This window comes from Phlebotomus papatasi, chromosome 3, assembly GCF_024763615.1.
Source record: "Phlebotomus papatasi isolate M1 chromosome 3, Ppap_2.1, whole genome shotgun sequence".
NCBI lineage: Eukaryota > Metazoa > Arthropoda > Insecta > Diptera > Psychodidae > Phlebotomus > Phlebotomus papatasi.
This window is the reverse complement of record NC_077224.1, coordinates 84,869,175-84,891,670: the sequence shown is the minus strand read 5'-3', so window position 1 is coordinate 84,891,670 and position 22,496 is coordinate 84,869,175. Positions and strand designations below refer to the sequence as shown.

The 22,496-nt window shown below is 35.0% G+C and overlaps 1 protein-coding gene across 1 annotated transcript; it reads left to right on the top strand.

Annotated features, from left to right (window-relative positions):
- Nucleotides 1-16,268: 16,268 nt before the first annotated feature.
- Nucleotides 16,269-22,349, top strand: LOC129806127 (cytochrome P450 306a1). Its single transcript, XM_055854498.1, has 5 exons — nt 16,269-16,345; nt 16,404-16,710; nt 20,158-20,303; nt 20,416-20,931; nt 21,286-22,349. The coding sequence occupies exons 1-5, from the start codon at nt 16,337-16,339 to the stop codon at nt 21,769-21,771; spliced, it is 1,464 nt and encodes a 487-aa protein (XP_055710473.1). The 5' UTR covers nt 16,269-16,336; the 3' UTR covers nt 21,772-22,349.
- The last annotated feature ends 147 nt before the right edge of the window (nt 22,350-22,496 follow it).

Here is a 22,496-nt window from a genome sequence, read left to right as displayed (position 1 = left end):
CCCCAAAAAAAAATATCAATGTAAAAATTATGCTATAAGATGGAGACACACTTTCAGAGATAAGCCACAGAGTGTCTCAACAACTTCTGAGTCCATCTGAAATTGGTACAGAAATAGAATTCTATTCCTTGGACATTTAAACTGCCAAGCAACATATTAATGCGAATCGTCCCGTGAGTCTGCAAAATGTACAAATTCAACACCTGAAAATTTATTGGACGATTGTGGCAGAAAGCTCCACAAAAGAGGTGATTAAAGAAAGACCAACATATGAAATGTGTCCAAATTTGGCCCCCCTCTAAAGCCACCCAAAAAAAACCCAATCCACTCGGAGATGCAATAAATTTTTATTGAAGTATGTTCCAGAGACTGAAAAACTCCGGTTTTGTTTCAAAAGTATCTCTGTGGTTTTCATTGCTCGAACTCCACGGAGAGAGTAATGTATATAATCCTTCTACTTTAGAATACTTTGGGATTTTCATCTATGGCCCTCCAGAAAATGTTTTTTAAAAGTGATGTCATACTGAGGGGTATACAGGTCTGCCACTCACGCTTAGACTTAGAAACTGATCGATCATCGAGATCTTGTAAACCAGAGGTGAGCAAAAACCGTTTGGAATTAAACAAACGTCAAATAAAAATTGTACGTCAATGGTCAAAAGCGCTACCTGGACAAAATTATTTAGTGGTTTATTAGATTTTAAGCGGTTCGTGCTCACCTCTGTTGTAGACTGATCAGTTCGATCAAAACGATCAGAGTGATCTTGTACAAATCAGTGCCATGACTGCGATCTTGAAGACTGATCACAGTGCTCTTGTAGACTATTATTAATCGTGTCGAGGCCTAAAATCAAGTTTGTCTTGCCCAAAAACGAGCCACGTCAATGGCAAGCGGACTTGCCTACATCAAATCCCCTGTTTCGCATGAAGCAGAGAATAACGGTCAAACACAGAAGTGGGGGTTGGTTTGGATCACCCCACAGTCACAAAGGATGTCACATTCGGAGAATCCCCATCGCTGTTTGTTGCCTCTAGAGCGCGCTACGCCGCTTCTCAAACGATTGAGAGACTTCCATGTCTTCTTGTAGACTGATCAGCGTGATGTTGTGGACTGATCAACGCAATCAGAGCGATCAGCGTGCTATTGTAGACTGAGCGCGATCTTGTGGAGTGATCAATGCAATCAGAGCGAGCAGTCTGATCTTGTAGACTGATCAGCGCGATCTTGTGGACTGATCAACGCGATTAGAGTAATCAGCGTGATCTTTTAGACTGATCAGCACGATCTTGTGGACTGATCAACGTAATCAGAGCAAGAAGCCCGATCTTGTAGACTGATCAGCTCGATCTTGTGGACTGATCAAAGCAATCAGAGCGATCAGCGTGTTCTTGCAGACTGATCGGCGCGATCAGAGCGAGCAGCGCGATCTTGTAGACTGATTAGTGCGATCTTGCAGACTGATCAGTGTTAGACTGATCAGCGCGATCTTGTAAATTGATCATCACGATCAGAGCGATCGGCGGGATCTTATAGACTGATCAGTGCGGTCAGAGCGATCAGCGCGATCTTGTAGATTTATCAGTATAATAAATCAGTATAATGCGATCTTGTAGATTGATCAGCGCGATCATTGCTATCTTGCAGATTAATCGGCATACTCTTGTAGAGTGATCAATGCGATTTTGTAGAGTAATTAGTGCGATCAATGCGATCTTTCAGACTGATCAGCGTACTCTTGTAGACTGATCAGCAAGATAAGAGCAATCAGTCCGATCAAAGCGATCAGCACGATCTTGTAGACTGATAATCGCGATCATAGCAATCAGTGCGATCTTGTAGCCTGATCAATGCGGTCAGATTGATCAGCACGGTCTTGTAGATTTATCTGCGCCATTAGTGCGATCTTGTAGAATAATCAGTGCGATCTTATTGACTGATTAGTGCGATCAATCCGATCTTCCAGACTGAATGATTTTGTAGGCTTAACGCTATCCGTGCAATTCTGTAGACTTATCAGCGTGATCTTGTAGGATGAATAGCGCAATGAACCAATCAGAGTGACTAATCGGCACTGATCAGTCATTCAGAATTGTTAAGAATCTCACCGAGGAAGGATTATGTATTAGCTAGCCACTAGGGCCTATAGGGTGCTGAACAGTCTAATGACGGGTTACGTCTCAACTATGAATAGGCCCTTTCCCTTACAGCTAATGAATAATAATAGAAGAGGGGAGCCACTGAAGGTTAAAAATTGGTATCTCATACCTTTTGACGCCTAGTTCGTGAAAAGCCGATCTGACACTTACAGTTCACTCGCTCATCATCTTTATTTACTCCCTGTGTAATGCCCAACGCACAATAACTTTTGTTTTGTAAATATGTTTTTGACATTTCAATAAGAGTGAATGAAACATAGATCTAGTCATCTTGCTCATTCTCATGGAAAATTTTGAAAACATGTTTACAAACAAAAGTTATTGTGCGCTGGTCATAATGCTATTTGTCCATCTGGCGGCTGTATTATGAGTTGGCTTATCATTGAAGTGATATTGTTTTTAATTCTTTTATTTATTCCAACTTGGCAGACAGATATTTTATAGCCTTAATCAGAACTTTATATATCTTCAGGCATGAAATAAACTTCCAATTTTGAGGTGAATTGACATTTCTTATAAAAATTGTTTACAAAAATTTTCCAAAATCTATGCTTCAAGAAGTTATACAGGATGTATTTCTTAACCGATTTTGATAAACAAGGATTCATTTGAAAGGTCTTTGAATTCCGCACAAATTTTTACAAATAGATTTAGATATAAAATTGAATTGTACGTTCATTTTGGCAATTTTGAAATAGAATAGAAATCATGGATTTGAGCATTCTGCAAAGCTGAGATGCTTCGGCACTCCTTTAATCATGGGATCTCTGTCTTATTTTTCAACGAATCTGCACCTTTTTATGTGCAGCACACTCTCGAAAGTTTCTGACACCAGAGTCTAGACGAAAAAATCAATTTAAATCACACAGGACAACCGAAAAAAAAGACAATCATTAAAACCCACCAAGATGATCGAGGGAGAGAGAGACAGAAAAAAAATGTTAATTTTAAGGTATAAATATGAAAGGGGGCATTGGAAGTGGGAAAGAAGTCATGATTTCTGAAATGTACAATTTGCATAAAAATCATAAATTTTGCACAGTCAATCGACAAAGTGGCAAGGCGGAGTGACGCGAGATCATGACAAGAAACTCTTTTATGCTTTTTCTCTGGCCAAGAACAAAATGATCAATATTGCTAAAGGAAAAACAGGTCAGTGAGTCGCTTCTTGTACATAAACAACATATTGGATGGAAGTTAAAAAAAAACAAGGAGAGAAAGATTCACACAACTTGTCTCATTTAATGTATTTTTGACAGTGCTATCAACTTTAAAGAGAGACTAAGAAGTTGCGAAAAAGTTGCCCATTAACTGCTTAAGAACACTTAAGGGAAGTTGTAGTGAAGCACATTAAAGGAGACTGAAAATAAATTCAATTAGCCAAGACATAAACCAATGAATTGTAGAATAAGGATTTAGCTAATACACCTCACCGGTATGGAACAACTTATGTATTCTGACCATTCTGACGACTATTCAGGGGAATCTTATGGGTAGTTGGTAAGAGATCGTCAATCAGATATTTAGCAAAGGGATCCCTGGCTTGATTTCTGCGAGCTTTCGTTGATTTGAGTTCCTCCCGATGCAAGCAACAGAACGTTTTCACTTACCAAAAATCCTTTCAACATGGGATACACAGACTGATATGAATTAATCGCAAATCATCCCTGAAATCGACCCATGAAATTCCCTGAGGAAAAACTGAGAATTAGGTACCTAAATAATGCATTTGCACGTAAGTCTAAAATTCATGCGAGGATCTCAGATGTCGACAATAGATAATAGAGCGCTGCGTAGAGTACAAAATAAGCTTGAAGGTCCTGAATGGGCTGTACATTCAGCAGGAAACGTTGGTACTCAATCTCGCTTGCTTGATTTTTTTCTTGCTCTTTTGTGATTTGAAAGGTAATTTTGTTCTTTTTAAAACTATTTACTCGATTTTGGATTATATGTATGTTCAAGTTTTTTTCGTAATAGTCTTTTAACCTTTTTTTCTGAGAAAATGTGAAAATAGTTTTTCTGCAAAACCCCATTCTTAGAAATTTTAATTTTCTTTACTCTTTATCAGTATCATTGAGTACTTGAAAAATTTAACTTATTATTTTGAGTTTAACAGGTTTCGAAAATGCAATAAATTTTTATTTATTTTTAAAAAAAAAAAGGTTAACGCAAAAGTGGAAAGCTCCTTTTCAAGGAACGTAGTGCTCAATGTTGATCAACAGTAAAAATCAAAATTTTGGAGAATTGTATTTTGATTAAGATTATTTTGAAAACATGCACAGCTTAATCATGAAATGGTTAAGATTGTGCTGAAAACATGCACATCGGTTAGACTTCTTAAAACAGATGGCGCTCGTCAAAACCAGTACAGCCGAGCACAGCTCAAGAATAAAATAGTTAAAATAGAGAAAAGTCCTGCATATCTCAAACAAAATTGAATCTAAAGTTTTAACAGTTTCCTTAATCCTAATCGTTTTATGTTCAACAGCTGTGCGCGTTTTCAGCACAATATTAGCCGCTTTATGATTGATCTATGCAGATTTTATTCACAATATCTAAGAAGTACGAGTTTTATTCACAATCTGAACCATCTTATACTAGAGCTGTGCGTATTTTCAGAATAATTTTAAAGTTTTTTTTTTTATTTCAACTCGAAATCTTGAAAGAATATAAGGTCAAAATGCGTTTTAGGAGAAAGAGAAGCGTCAAGAAAACTCTGCAAGAAATTAAGCGCTCTCAAAAAGCACCTGAAGGAATTCAAAGTGTCTCTTTTTACTTCAACATGAAATCATGCAAAAATATAAGAGTAAAATGCATTTTGAGTGCTTTATGGGCGCCAAGAAAGCCTTTAGAACCATTGGACGCCCCAGGAAGTCAGGTAATTAAAAAAGCATCTTCTTTACTTTAACACGAAATTTTGATAGATGAATACAAAAAGCATTTTAAACTAGGACCACAAAACTAGAGGAGCGCCCTAGAAAGTCTCATGAAGACTTGCGTGAAGAAATTAAAAAAAAATATATATTTATTTTAACGCGAAATTTTGCAGAATTATAAGGACAAAAGGCATTGTAAGAACTAGAGGGGCACTCCAGAAAGACTCGGAGTTAAAAAAAATTTTACTTCAACATGCAAAGAATAGGGTAGAGTAACCACTTATCGCCATGTTTAGGAAAAAGAGGAATTCATTTTATTATAACTTCTGAACCCTTATTACAAGATAACTCAAATTTTATATAAAGTTACTTAGATGTATTAGCTCTAGATACGTGAAAACAATAGTCCTACAATTTAATGCTGAACTACTTAAAACATTGATTTTTATTAAAAATGCAAAAATAACCACTTCGTCGCCACTTTTTATCACTTTTCGCCAGTTTTGTAACTACTTCTCGCCACCCACTTGAAAAGGTCCGAAATCGAATTTTTTAGGCAATGTTATGAAAAGAATACATTCAGCATTTCTTTTCCCTCATGATCACCTTATTATTACTGACTTTAAATGATTTTTCTTAACTTTTATTTGAGAAATCAAATTATACGTCTATTGCAGAAAGTAAACAATGCAGATTTGACAATTGACAATCTGCGAAGTGAAGTTAGCGTCGCCTATTGAAAAGACATGGCGACAGGTGGTAAAATCAATTCCAGAATATTACCACTTTTCGCCATGCCTCATTTTTATATAAAAATAATGTAAAATGAATTATTAATTAACTAAATACAAATTTCATGTATTCCACAAGTGTGATTAAATATTCAATAGTCAAATTATTTATCCAAAAAGGTATATTTTGCTTGATAAAAATTTGATGACACTTAATATATTTGGTAAGAAATATTGGATTCGATGCACTTGCTTAAAATATTGCTCTTAAAAATACTCAAAATCGTCAATCCAAAACAAATAATTATTATTTTTCGACTTTATACGTAGCAGCAGTAAAAATACAAATAACTTTGCGGATCATTTATTTCATAAATCGTGAAAAATAAGGATTCCAATATAGGTGGCGAAAAGTGGGGCACTGGCGAGAAGTGGTGATTCCACCCTAAAGGGTCACGGTTTAGTTCCCTAAAAAAAGGAACATTTGCGTCCCTGGAAGCTCGCGCTCTGGGCGGACTGCCCCTCCCGCATCCCCTTAGGTACGCTACTGACCGGGGCCTACTAGGCATCTAGCCCACTTGGAGGTGAACATAGGAATGAGAGGCTTGTGTTAGAACCAGAGCTTCATTAATGTTACTAACCAGACCCTTTCTCTCTTCCTCCTACTCACAGAAGATCGTTAGTAATCTCATCTACTACAATACTGTCTTTCAGTGTAAGTATACTTTAATACTTTCTTCAAAACGTTTCAAAATAAAATAAAAGTCAATAGAATTTCTATTTTAGCCAAGACACACTTGGGGACATAATGACATATGGTGAAGAAAAATAATCTTAGGGTCAAACCACTAGCTGTTTACGGCATAGTAGGGCGCATTTTAAAACACTCTTATTTTAGAAGAAGCATCCTTGTCCATTTATTCGTCTGTCTGTTCTCTCGTTATTTACCCGTCAAATAATTTCGTCAGATATCTTTAAGTTTTCTGCAGAAAATATCTACACCTCTGCCGAAAATCTGCCGAGATATCTGTAGATATTCCTACGAATTTTATTTGGGCTTGGGACAAAATTCGTCAGAAATTTTTGCAGATTTTCTGACGAATCCTGGTGCACACTCTGACGACTTTCTGTAGATATTTTGCCGATTTTCTGTAGATTTTTCTACATTCCAGACTTTCCAGACAGCTGCGTCAGAAAAGATGGAATATTTTTCACTGAAGTTTGCAAAATTCTATAGAGTTATTCTTAGTGATATCACGTTGTTTATATAAAATGAAGAATTCTGCAACGCCGTGTTATAAGTAGAGAATAGTGAAGTGAAAACTTTAAGCAGAACGTCAACCTAAATTTCGTGTTTTTGTATCATTCAATTGGCGATTTTTTAGAAATTAGTATTTTTGCTCGCAACTTTTTACTTATCTAAAATGTGTACTCGGTAATACGTGTTAAGCAGAGCATACCATTTTCTTTATAACTTCTACAGTTTCTTCATAAATCAACAATATTTTTGTGAAGTAATGGAGGTTATGCAGATTTTCTGGGGAGAAATTCCGCCGAGAATCCGCTGATTTTCGGCAGAATTTCTGCCGAAAATCTACAGATTTCTCTGAATGTACTAGAATATACCGTTAAAATTCAAAAAACCTCCGAGTAAAATCGGCAGGTAGAGCAATGATTTGAAGGGTAGTATTCAAAATTTTAACATTTAAGTAATGAACACAAAAAATTACATTGTCCGTAGGTAGCGCGCTTTCCCCTATAGAGTTCGCTTTGACCACTCTTAAGATCGAATAATTTTCCCATGAAGACAAGTTATTTTAGAAAATGTCTTAAATATACACTTAGGCATCTTCCTAAACGTTTTATTGAGCAAAAGGAGAAATTTAATTAAGCTTCATTTTCCCACTGTCGATGCTTTGTGCTAAAAAGGAGCTAGAAATGAATCACAATTTTACCTTACGTTTGGTGTGCAAAGTGAAAGAATTTAATGCTTAAATGCACAGCTGAGATGACCAACATAAATATGCAGATAATTTATGTTTTACTTAATCAATTCTTTAGCATCTTTCTAGAGCAATACGTGAAAATCATTTAAATTGAGATTATGAGCAAAAGGTGGTACACAAAAAAAAGAAAGAAAATGCAGAGAATGATATTTTTATTTTAAAGTTACATATACAAAGTTGTGCACATTTAATTGAAGCAAAACATTTGCAACGACAATTTCCGCCAATTTTATTTTATTTTCACTGACAGTGGATTTCTCTCCTTATTTCACGATCCCTCCATATCACTTTGGACATGTCCAAAGATGCACCACGCGGATAATAATAATAACAATAAATGAAGAACACGAAAAATTGTGCACACACTTGGCTAAAAAGGAAATTCATTTACCCTACTTTTCGTCAATGATCGCTTTTTTTTCCTTCTCCATCTGCCTTTTTTCGGGGCTCGTCTTTTTTTTTTTCTTCTTCGAAAAGGTAATAAAACAGATCGTAAAGTATGTTCTTAATTCACATTTTTAAATTAACTTCTGCGCTGTACTTCACAAAAAAAAACCGCAGAGAAAGACTTTCTGTCTCCTCAATTTATTTTTGCCATTGCAAAGAAAGAACCATTTGTCCGAAAAAAGAAGTCATTGGACAATGAGAGAAAAGTTGCGCCAAAGCCATGAACCAAAATTTGTCGAAGGGTGACTCATGAGAAGAATTCCGTTGCAATTGTCAGTTGGAGGTTTCGTGAAACCAAAAACTTTAAGAAGTTTTTCCGAAAATTCGAAGAAGCTTCGAAGAGATTTATCAAGCTTTTAGAAAAAAAGAATCCTTCAAACTCCATTGAAATGGGAGGGGAATTTTAATCCGAAAACTCCATTTCGAAATCGAAAATCCATTACTGACATTTCTTTTAATTTTGCCTATCTTTTGGCATTTAAAATGTAACATCTTCGAAAGTTCCATGTAGAGGCTAGGTTTTTCGAACAGTTAAGTTTTGCGTAATTAAGAGTTTTGTATTGTAACTCGTAACGGACTGTTGCAGATTGATATTCCAAAAGAAAATTAGAAAATTGAATTAAGAGCTCTACACATTGGGAGCGATTTTCGTCAAAAATTGCTTTTTTGAAGAAAACTTTCTGCTATGCTCTAGGTAAAAATGTCAAAATTCTGTCAAAAACGCATTTTTTATGAAAATTTCTCCCAACATTTAAAGACCTGTTCTAGTTCTGCTACATTTTCTTATCATTCACAAGTAGAATTTGAAAAATTCGAAGATCTAGGGGAAAGTACTCTCCCTTCGAACGTTCATGCCTTCGATTAATATGAATTTTCTTTTATTTTCCTAAGAAATTTCCACATGATTTTCAAGAGATCGAAAGAGTCGGATATACTTATGCAAATTTTTTGAGTTAGAAAGGGACGCGAATTTTGTTTTCATGAAATTTTCCCGATTTTAAAGATGTGTCTGAGCCGTAGTTCACCAAACCAAATTTTGATTTTTTGTAATAACGTAGCAGAGATTCGCTTAACGAGGTTCCCCGAATTACAAGGTCAAAGAAGGGTATATTTTTTATTGCCTTATCAGATAAAGATAAACTATCTAAGAAGTTAATTCGATGTGTTTCTGAAAATACAGAGATGAAAACAAACGGTCTTCTTTTTGACCGGTTCCTCAATTCGACCGGTAGAGTTATTTATTCAATTAATTTTTATATTTGCACTAATATTTGGTATGATCTAACATTAATAGGTCAATTATTCCATAAATAAATACGAATCAGTGACAATTTTATAGAAATTCACCATTAAAACTTTCAAATATTGATCACCGGTCGAATCCAGGAACCGTTCGACTCGAGGGCACTTTACCTTAATTATCAATAATTGATAATAAGCTAAATAATATTTAATATAAATGTTTAATTTTCTTAGGAAAACTTAAAGAAAATTCACATTATTCGAAGGCATGAACGTTCGAAAGTAGAGTACTTTCCCCTATTTGAAAAGCCAAAAAGAGACATTCTTACTTCTTGATAATTCCGCAAGGTGGCAAAGGTACATCCTGTTCGAATTTCAAAGTGAAGAAGTATCAAAAGGTTTTGATCTTCACTTTATTGTGAGGAAAAACACAAAGCAAAGACGTTTACTACCTCTGTCCCATTAGGGGAAAGTATTCTCCCTTCGAACGTTCATGCCTTCGAATATTGTGAATTTTCTTTTAATTCCACTAAAAGAGTTTCACATTTCTTTTAGATATCAGTTAGCTTATCATGAATCATTGCTAATTGCGTGATAATTATGTGTAAATCTTTTAAGAAAATAAAAGAAAATTCACATTATTCGAAAGTATGAACATTCGAAGGGAGAGTACTTTCCCCTACTTATTCACTCTATAATCACTGAGAAACTCTTTTGCGAGCTTTGTAGTGTGATGCATGATAAATTTTCCTCACCTTGTGCGAAAATCTACTGTGAAAATTCGAAACTGAGTTTGAATTCTTCGAACATCAACGACGTTTTGTACAAAAAGAGTGCCACGTACCTTTTATCCAATACACTATTGAAGAATCACACAAGTAGAGTTTGTTTCTCAAATAGTGTCTTAGATAAAAGTTAAATGGAACACTATTTGAACAAGAAGTCGTTAATGTTCGAAGAATTCAAACTCAATTTCGAACTTCCATACCAAATTTTCCTACTAAAATCTCGCAAAATAGTTACTCAGTGAGAAGCAGTAAACGTCATTGCTTTGTGTTTTTCCTCACAAAAGCGAAGACCGACACATTTTGACATTTTAAGAACTTCAAAATTCGAACAGGATGTACTTCAGCCATGTTGCGGATTTATAAAGAAATAAGAATGTCTTTTTTTTGGCCTTTCAATAGATCTTCGAATTTTTCAAACTGTACTTGTGAAAGGTAATATTAACTCCATCTGACATTTCTATTTATTTCAACATTTTTCTTTATTTTTATTCCAAATCTCTTTTACAATGTAAAAAGCTACATTTTCGAAATTTTTTCGAGAATTTCTATTTTTCAGAAATAGTTATAAATCAGTCATAACGACTAGAAAACCTAAAGTAAAAACAATAAAATTCTATAGTGTTATAATATCGAGTAAAGGATTGATACAAGATTGACACCATATTTTCTATTTCTTCTTTTTAAATTGTATTAATAAATCGAATTAAATTACTACTTATGCGTTTAAAAGTCTAAATAAACGATTGAATGTGTTTCGAAATTTCCGTTTCGAAATAGCAATCTCGAATAGAGCTCTACTCTGTCATGTTTTGCTTATTTTTAAGCTTTTTTAAAAGTATTGCGTTGAAAATTAGGTCTCTTTATGATGTACTAATGATGCAAGAAATACCTAAACCGTAAATTTGTGCAATTGGATGATTGTGACAATCACACAAATTCCTTACAGATTCTGACAATAACAAAAACTGGCATACTTTATATTTTAGTCGAGACACACTTGGAGAAATTATAACAGATGGAAAGATAATTCTAATAGCCGGAATTTCAAGAGCAAATAACTGAAAGGGATCTTGCCAAACTCACCAGTGCATAGCATGTCGTTTAATGAGTTCTATTGATTTTATCTTAGGATTGGACCGCTAATAAATATTTCCCAAGACCCACCAGTGCATTTCGAAATACCCCTGTAGTACGCTTTCAACGTCAATTTCATCTGCGTAAATTAGACAGCTTGAAATGAGGATGAATCACCCCTTGAAGATTATCGTTGAGCCAAGCGGAAAAATGCTTTGAGATAAGAAGCATACCATCTCTGCTTTTAAGATGACCAAGTTGTGGTTACACAAAAAAAGCCTCATTGAGATTTCTTTCACGATCGGTCAACATGCAAAAAGAACGTAGCGGAAAGGCGTGGAAATGTTCACATAAAAATATTGAGAGACAGCATTAAATGCAATTGGGACAATTTCATGCATCACTTTTGGGGGCTCTTCCATTCCGTTCACGAAAAAAGCCTCCGCCAAAAAGCTTTTGTGCAAAAGAAGTGTCCAAGGCAGATGAGAAAGTTGACGACGAAATAATGTAAACAAAATATCAATACGGTCAATGGCCAGAGTCGCGTGTTGAGCATATGCAATTATGTGAATGCAGGAAAATTATAAAGTGTATGCAGAAGGAAAACATCTCAGGGGAATTGCATTTATTAATTGTCACTGTATCTGTGTCTCGATGCAGTCAGGAGAATTATAACACTTTGTTAATATGAGCAAAAACATCAAGATTGCCATAAACATTATTATCGAATTAACTTCAAAACTAATCCTCTTTTTTAATAAATTAACTCAAGAAATATTGCATATTCTTGTGCGTTGGGTACAACCGAAATTATGTATTTATATGGTATTTTAGCCAAGACCCGCTTTGGGGGATTATAACAATCTGAAGGAATATTTAATCTCAGGAACAAACCATTAGGTGAGTTTTTTCTAGAGATCTACAGTGCTGTCTCTCTATATGCATAACGTGTCGATGCACAGCATTTGTGTCAGTTGCATTCAAAATCAATTTGTTTACATTTTGAAAAAGTAATAAAGTAAATTATGTTCTTGGTAACTAATTTTTCACGTTTTTAATTTTCTTATTTTTATTTTTTCTGTCTCATATTATAGTTAAAATAACACGGGAAATTCTAGAAAAATAAAAAATTAATAATTTATTAAAAGAAAAAAACCGTTAGGAATTTCAAAAAAATTTGTGCATATTCAGAGAGAGAACTGTCAATAAAATAGTACCCAAACTATGCATATAGAGAGACAGCACTGTAGTTATAGTTTTAGCCTTGTGAAATGGTCAAACTTTTCACTTTTACTATACCTCAAAACTAGTCTCGAATTACTTTTCTGAATTAAATACTCCCTCCGTTCCGAAATAAGTCGTACGTTTGGGAAAAATTCTTGTTCCGAAATAAGTCATACGTTTGGGAAAAATTGGAATTAAGGGAAAGTTTGTTGGTAAATGTTTTGTGTATCAACAATTATCTCTTGTAAGAACTATTGCTAATGTCCAGTACTAAAATTGGGGTCCAGTCTTGATGGTAAGTTGAGGAACGAATGTCTTAAAAATGTCTTATTTTTGGTGTTTTATTTTCAATCTAAAATAGGTGCAGAATGATGAGAGATACAGACTTGGGACCTTCGGGTGACCCCCCCATAAGTTGACCCTGGGACCATTAATATGTTCTTTATTTTGCCCCCACTCCTTCCCTTTCCCTTCAAAATCATGTTTTTTGGGATTGCTCGAAAACACGTCGTGCGATTTCTTTTTTTTTTCAATTCAGAATATGTCTTAGAGAAACATATAAATTGTCCCAGGGTCAACTTATGAGGGATCCACTGAAGGTCTCAAGTCCCTATCTCTCACCATTTTGCATCCAGATATTCGAACACATAAAAAAGGATGTTCTTTTTATTGCTCATTCTGCAAAATTTGAGCAATAAAAAATGTCATATCGGTAATAACTGTTGAGTTCTACTTCTGCATACTAAAAATTTAGAACAAATTCTAGCCTGTAATGTTAATCACAGTCTATCTTGTAGTAATTAACTATCTACCGGAGCTCTTTGAAAAAAACGCGAAAAATGGACAACTTCAACATATCGAATCCTCAACATACCATCGTGATAGGATCCTCATATTATCCATGAACATGAAGGATAGTTCATACACAAGATATTTGCAAATAACGAAAACATTCTCTCAAACGATTCCTTAATCCCTAATTTTTCCCCAAACGTACGACTTATTTCGGAACGGAGGGAGTATTATTTAGCGGTAGAACTCATGAGAAAAACCTAATATGGATGCAAACACAAGTAGACTTTGATTCTCCAATAGTGTCGTGGCTAAAAGGTAAATGGAACTCTAAAGCGTGTCCACGATAAAATTGTTCCCAAGAATAATACTTTAAAAATGAAGTTTACATAATATAAAAAAAAATATTTTTTGAAACTTTAATTAATTGTAGATTTATTAGATATATTAGTTTTTTTATTCAAGTATTTGATTGGCATCAAGGTCTGTACTAGATCATCACCGCGGTTCTTGGTTGTTTCGGATTTGAATAGTAACGTTTATAACTGCCAGGATATTTGCAACGTCTACAATTGGTAGATGGTACATTTGTAAAAATGAACAGAATTTGATAAGAGTTCCACCAAAAGAAAGGTAAAAAAATGTGTTACAATGTTTATATACAACAAAAAAGCGGAGCTAGTGGCATCTGTCATAAAAATATCAAATCATTTGGAACAATTTTATCGTGGACATGCTTTAACAATGAACATGGTGATCCAATTGAAGTCAAACTAAATAGAGTATTAAAAATTTTATAATTTATTTCAAATTTTCGATAATGTCTCGCATAGCCGCGAATGGGAACCTATGATATGAGAGCCCATTCACAACGAAGCAATGTCTTCAACGGATAGACATTCTCAAGGGGTAGATAACCCCCCTCACTCGAGTGCTGATCTACCGATCTTTTACAAAAATTGTGCCGATCTGCATAATTTTGTGTACAAAATTTGTGCCGATCCCGTGACAGTCTGCCAATTTGGCAGAATTTCAGCAGAATTTCCGCTTAAACATTAGTGTGTCCACTGAGAGAAATCCGAAAAAGTTAAAATAACATTCCGGAAATGTTTATGTTACCCTGTAGTATTCATCCGAAATCGGTGTAAATATTATACTTTTTAGGTGTATTAGGGGTTAAAGTTATCCTTTTTCATGTTAATTTTATCCTTAGAAAAGTGCAAAATTAACATTAAAAAATGTTGATATATTTTTATACCCAAAAAGTGTTAAAGGTAATGTAGGAAATTTAAGATATAACACGAGTTTAAACGAACGCTATACTTCATGAGATCGAACTGATATTTAAAGCTGCTGGTTCTTCCCTAAAATCGAGCAGATCTACCGATTTTTGTTAATTAATACGCCGATCTGACGATTTCTGGCCAAATTTTACCGAAATCTCGATTTTTAGCTCCAGATCGGCACAAGTTTGCCGATCGCCGCTTATGGTTCACTCTGACTGAGAGCCACTTAAACACTCCTTAGATATTCTTGTATTAGGTGAGATTCTTAACAATCTCACCTATTATAATCCTACCAAAATTTCATGCCCTCCAGTTTCCAAAAAGTAGCGTGGGTTCGCTGTGGTTAAAATAGAAACGGAGATGTGAGGGGTCAAAGTACACGAAATTCAAAACATCATATCCTCGGTTCTATCTAACCGATTTTGAAGTATGAGGGAGCAAATTAAAGGTATCGCAAAGCACTACATCTTTCTGGGACATTTAAACTTCGTGGGACTAACACCAGGTGCGCCACAGTCGAAAAAACAATTTTCATAACATATAACCTCAATTATCTCGACACATGTTTAACCGATCTTGATGATTACTTCAGCATAATTGTAGAGCAGACAATGTCATCTGTCCGATTTTAACGCCAATGACAATTTGACTGCTTCTACTCGACCAAGACACTTAAAATAGGGTTATTAACTGGAAAGTCTCACAAAATACAACAATTCTTTGATATAGTTGAAGTTCATCAAATGAACACTTGGGGCGCTCTGGTCGAAAAAACGAGTTCAGAAACAAACAACCTCGATTATCTCGGCTTATGATTAATCGATTAGATCAAGTTCTATGGCAAAATTATAGAGAACATTCTGGTCTACATTTTACCCATATATCACTTTTCTGTCACTCTATCCAAATCCTTGATATTTTGGTTTAAATACAAAATTTGTATAATTTCACGAATTTGATTCAAGATAATTGAATGGCGTCCCTCAAGTTCAGGAGTGATATGATAACTTGTTTTCGATACTATCGATTCTGAAAAATTTGAACGATAGCTGCACTTCCTGTAACTAATACAGATATTTATTAACAGTCACATTCTTTTAAGAATGTCACAATAAATTATCCATCAATGCGTAAAAAGTTGACATCCATTTAATCTAACAGATATAGGTTTATCGATATTATCGATTCGATAGTGTCGAAAAGTTATCATTCACCTACAATAAGCTGATCTAGGCTTATCACTAGTTTTTTCTCTGTATACTTCTTATGCATAGAAGAAACCAACATACAGCTGTTCGAGATAAAATATATCATCAGTATCGCGATTCTGCTGACTTTAGTAAAATTCTAACTTCGCATATCAAGCGAATAACAGCCCAAGCGATAAATAAGGAAGGTCTAGAGAAGAAAAATCTCAAAATACGTCTCTGAAGCGCGTCTATTTGCATTTCAGATGCTCAGGAAGAGTGTTTGTCGCCCAAATGGAATGCACATAAATAAATATCACAATTGAAATTTGATAGTAAAATGAACTAGAGTTGTGTTGATTCAGATAAAAAAAAAGTCATATGCGATAGGGATCGCGTATTTCAGCACTTTTCTTCCATCCTCTCAGCTTGCATGAAGTTGATATTTTTCATCTTGCCTCAGTGTTATTTTGAGTGCTCCAGAGAGTGGTTATCTTGTGAATAAAGTGTGATAGGGAAGTCAAATATGATCACTGTAAGGGATAGTGCTTGAGGATTTTGTGCAGAAGCATTGAGACATGATTAATTTGCAGATACTTTGTGCGATTTTCGTGGTGATGTTGGTCATCTTCTTGACTAAACTTTACCTGCAGAGAGATACTCCACCAGGACCCTGGGGATACCCAATTGTGGGATCACTGTTGGCTCTCGACAGTCAAAAGCCCTACATCACTTTGACGAAGATGTCCAAGAAATATGGAAAGATCTTTGGGCTGCGTTTGGGATCAATTTACACGGTGGTTCTCTCAGATGCAGCACTAATTCGCGATGTTCTGAGACGCGAAGAGTTCACTGGAAGAGCACCTCTGTACCTAACCCATGGTATTATGGGTGGCTACGGTGAGTAAACGAAAGACTTCAATGTCCGGTCGAGAGAGAAACCTCAGGGGCAAGTTCATTTTAGCCCAAAGCAAAAGCACAAATAAAAAATCCAAACAGAGTCTAGACGGCAGGATGTTAATGGTCTTCTTTGGAATTCTTTGACGTCATAAGAATTCCACCGGCAAAAGAAAAATAATCCACAAAGAAACGAAAGAGTTCGCATGAATGGAAAAAGGGAATTGTGACTCATATTTTTGGTATTCTTTGGAATCCTTCTTTGATCATCTTTCCCAGTCCCGTGGGCGTTTTCTAAGAATTCAATCTGACTCCTAAGTTCTTGAGAAAATCTTGTGAAATTCTTCCACATACTAAATCAGCTTACCGCCCTTTTGATATTCGATATATTTTAAAACTTTTAACACAATCTGAATTCACACAATCAAATTCTAAGCATTTTGTTGATTTTTTATGCTTCAAATCAATGCTATTCCCTCTGTTTAGACATTTAATAAAACAGAGATATACCTAGATAAGCTTATAGTAGCTGAGATTCTCTAGAGGTGTTCTCGTAGTGGTGACAAGTACAAGTGCGTGCAAATTAAATTATAAATTAAATTTTAGTGCAAAGGATTTTCCCCAAAAATTTTCAAAATAATCCTAGTAGGTGAAAGTCTTCAGGCTTTGCACACGCTTTGGCTTCGAACAATATTTAAGTCACACTCTTGAAGAAATTAGGTCAGATTCGTCAAAAAATATGGACAAAATATGAAATATTGGAAGCCAGAATATGTGCGAAATCTGAAAGCCTTTCCCTATTTTCAAATTGAAAATCTCAGTAGGGGAGACCGGGTAAAAAGTCACAAATCGAAAATTTCAAAATTCAATATCTTCCAAAATAAAAAAAAAGATAGCAGCTCAATTTTTTTTCTATAGATAGTCTCCATAGACCTTCTTCAATGTCGTATAAGTTTCTTAGAATTCGAACAAGGAATTTAGAAAATAAAAAATATCGAAATTTTATAGCCCTATTTTTGAAATATTTACCGTACAGAAGATAACAATTATTACCTACTTATTTTCCAAAATTAATGCACTGGTGAATATTTTCTAAATAATTTGGATTTTTTGAATACGAATTCGCTATCTATTTTAGAATTTCACAAAAGTTCTTTTCTCCAGAAATTTTTTTATTAAAAATGCCCACTTGGGGTAAAAAGTAACAAAAAAGCGAAGCAATTTCTGATGTCTCACGGCGAAAAGAAACGTCATTTCCGCGTCTCGCCGCTTGTTGTTTGCATTGGTCAAACGGTTTGCAGTCTTTTGTGTTTTTTTTTTCTGAAATAGATTGAAAAGCGCTTTCCTCGTTTTCTTACTTTTCTCGAAGAGAAAACAGTATTTTACAAAGGTGTAGATGAATAAATTTTCTATGAAAATATGTCCTCTAGGTATTTTTTCAAATTTACGGAATCTCGTAATGAGAAGCGAATCAAAATATGATAATACCCAATGTCTGGTACTATTTGCCCCAGCATTTTTAAGAATGATCACAAAATTACCTTTTAGAAAACAGCTCGATAAATGTATTTCCTTACAAAATAGAGGAAAATTACTTTCACAAAGTTGTAGAGCGGTAAATTTCCTATAAAACTGCGCTAATTAGAAATTTTTGAAGCGCTCGAGTAACTTGTAAAAAAATAAAATATCCGTTTTGTGACTTTTTGCCCCAGTCTCCCCTAGTGATTTTTTTCTTCCTAAAATTTGTTATTTTGTTTTTTTTTTTTTGTTTTTGTTGGCTTTCTTGGTCAAATCTTGCACAGATTTTGATTGTTGTTCAATTTTTAACGGATTTAGACACACATAAACAATTCATGAGTACAATGGTCTATGAAATGTTCCTACGACTTAAAAATGCTTTAAGATTCTAACTAAAAATTGCCATAAATCCCATTTTAAACCGATTTTGATCAGAAAGTCTGTCAAACGAACTAAAAACAGCAATTTTCTCGAAATCTTTTTTTTTTCTTACAATAGGGTAAATTAAACTAATTCAAAACCTGCTCCAAATGGAAACGTCATTGTTTTCATGATAACTACAGTACTTAATTACTATATTTATATATTTTCCATACCATAATTTCATTATTTAGTTAATTTTGCTCCAAATAAAGCGAAAATCTATTCATATTCACAAATTTTAATTTGTTAATTTCTCAGAAAAATTAAAAGTGTACCTTTTCACAATCGAATTTTTCATCGATCGACCATGTTTTCCAATGAAAAACACAATGAGGTGACTGTTGTTTGTTCGTTTTGTTTAACATTTATGTCATATTTCTGGCTAATTTTAGTTAAATAAAGTGCGAATCTTTATTGTTAATGGTACGTGAAGTTTTCAAATGAAATATAATTACCTATTTCGTGAACAAAAAGGGTTTTTCTGAAGTGTTTGCAAATGCTTCAATAGGAAACCCCGGAAATATGAGTTTTTTGGAGAGATTTTCTTATTGTTTTAGATGAGAAAGGATAAAAGCCAAGGAATAAGTACAAATCCTGCACTCAGGAGAAACTCAACAAGGTTTTGGAAGCCTTTTCGTCGCGATTTCACTTACACTGTTTGTTTCCAATTAGAAACTTCCCTTGTCTCCATTTGGATTCATTTGTTTCCAATAGAAGCATTTTCACTTGTGTGTATTTCTTGTATTTAAGAAGTTTTCAAATTATATTTAAAGAATTTTCACTAAATAGTTAGTAACATTCTAGAAGAGTCAAGGAGTAAATTTATGTAATTCTCTTCAGAAAAAATATAAACTTATTGTGTTGAATCTTCTGTTAAAGTTAAAGCGTCTGGAAATAGTTTTGAATTATGACATTTACCCTACTCCTGAGGTGTCAATTGAGTGATTCAAAAAACCGGTTATGAACCGATAAGTAACTCTTGTCCGAAAATCAATTCTATTACTCTTAAAACTATTTTGGGGGATCTTTTGAGTGATTTATGAACCGGCTGAGAATCGGTAAACGGTGAATGATGTAAAAGTACTTTTGAAGTCCCAGCGCTAAAACAGTTAGCTAAAATAGGCAGCGTTTTCAGCAAAAATATGCTGAAAACATTGCCTTTTTTTAGCATGTAAGTCACGAGTTTGAAAAACCTTTTCATTCAGAACAACATTTTTCTCCGCTCGAGGGCATTGTTTTTTCTCACGAGGAGGCGCTGACAACTGTTCTCAATTTTTAATTTTCAAGCTTTTTGTGCTTAAGCTTCAATTTTTGTCCTACATCTGAATAGGCCTTAACAAATTTAAAAGGGAAGCTTTTTCTTTAACCCGTGCACTTTTAAACAATTTCAAAAGCTAAACGGTTAGAGTCAGCGATGCAATGGTCAAGAAGATTTTATCTCTGACCAAGACTTTGTAGATTTTCTTTCTTCCCATCCATGTCAAATGTCTTACAGAAATTCCTTCATAGGTCTTATTTGTTCCGAGGGCAATTTATGGCGAGATCATCGAAAGATGAGCATCAATTGGCTCAAGATGCTGGGAATGGCCAAATACAATGAGAATCGCAACAGTCTCGAGACTAGAATCATCAATGGTGTCAACGGAATGATAATTGTGAGTTTTATTTTTAGTCAAAGAAATGGTCTTTTTTTTTGCTTCCTCACCAATTGCAATGTGCAAGAATTCCAAATGTGGCATTCCACTCAAGTATTTGCGCGTCTGGCAGGAAATGAATGGACAAATTGGGAAAGAGATGGACTTGATGCCAATTCTGCATCACCATTTGGGGAATATCTTGAATGACTTGATCTTTGGCGTCAAGTACACCAGTGATGACTCAACGTGGAGGTATTTGCAGCACCTCCAAGAGGAAGGAGTCAAGCACATTGGAGTCTCCGGTAGTATCAACTTCCTGCCCCTGCTGCGGTACATTCCGACTTTCAGGCGCAGAATTAGGTTTCTGCTGGAGGGAAAGGCCAAGACTCACAGGATCTATGAGGATTTGATCACCAAAGCGAACACTGATGGACGGAAGGACAACGTTCTAGGGCTCTATTTGCAGGAAAAGGCGAAGAAGAGCTTCCAAATCAGTAACAACGATGAGAAGACTTGGAGCGATGAGCAACTGAAACACGTTCTGGCGGATTTATTTGGAGCTGGACTCGATACAACTAGCTCAACCATCAGATGGATTCTGCTCTTCGTTGCAAGAAATCCTGGAGTTCAGCAGAACATTCATGAGGTACTCGTATGTTACAAACTAGTCCCCGGCGAGTGGCCTTCAAAGTTGAAGCCAATTTCTTACTTTTACATATAAATGCGTATGGGAATTTTTCTGCACTCGTAATCGTTATGTTAAATATTTAAAAAGTGAGAAGTTTTTCTGTATAAGATACCTTTCCGTATCGAGGGATAAATATACTAAATTTTTGTTTAAATAAATTTTTTCCTTGGAGAACTGTGAGCTGAGTCCGAGATCAATTTAGGAATTGGCTTCAAATAATTCCATATAAAAAGGCCAACTTGCCAGGCGCTTGGTTACAAACGCTTTCTTTCAGAATAGCTACAACATTTTTAAATATCATCATACCACCAGGAAATGTCTAAGAAACTATCCGGCCCTCCAAGACTTCAAAACTACGATGATTTGCCCTATTTACGAGCCTGCATCGCCGAAGGTCAGAGAATCCGATCCGTCGTTCCTGTTGGAATTCCACATGGAACTAAGGAAGAGACTAGAATTGATGGCTACAGAATTCCCAAAGGAACAATGATTGTTCCTCTTCAGTGGGCAGTTCACATGAATCCCCAAATTTGGTCAGATCCAGAAAAATTCTCTCCAACCCGTTTCTTGGACGAAAACGGTCAATTCCAGCCTTCTCAGCACCTGATACCTTTTCAGAGCGGAAAGAGGATTTGTCTTGGAGAGGAATTAGCCAAGATGATCATGTTCCTCTTTGTAGGCAACATCCTCTACAACTTCAATCTAAGCCTGGTAATTGAGGGAGATCTGAGTGGAAATTGCGGGATAACTCTAACACCTCCTGCGCACAAAATTATTGCCAGCATTCGAAAATTCTAAGACATTATTTTACGTATTAAAAAAAAAGTGATTAGCTGAAAAATTAGTTGTAGAATAGATGAATAATTATACCTGGACATTAAAGCTCTATTAACTGTATAGGGGAAGGCTTTCAAGCTTCGCACATACTCGAGCACTTCTTGTTTTTTTTTCCATATTCCTTTAATAAATCTGACCGAAATGTGTGACTTAAATCTGGGTTTTTAAATATATATTGCTACTAGGTCAAATTCAATAAAAGAATGTGGAAAAATATGAAATGTTTGAAGCCAGAATGTGTGCGAAGCTTGAAAGCCTTCCCCTAGTTATGTTTGTCTACTGATTTTTATGATTAACCCAAATTTAAAATAAGGCTAATTTCTTCAGGACTTTTGATCATGAAAACTTCATCCATCCACCGCAAGTAGACCTAGAGATTCGCATATTTTGTATCAATTTAGAAATAAAGAGGGTCCTTCTTACCTGTAACACAAATTCTATAATTTGTTATTCTCAAGAAACCTGTGCAAGACTGAATTTCACTCTTTCATTGCACAAATGAATAATATTACTCTCTTAATAAACTTAATAAAAACGGATTTAATAGTTGTTTTTATTAAATTGAAAAAAATAGTGTTTTTGTCAATAAAGAGATGGCAAAGCGTTCTAGCTTTGCGGAGTGCTTGAACTCACGTGAAAGAGCTATTCGTGTACAGTAGACTGTCGCTCAATCGGCTCTTTTTCAA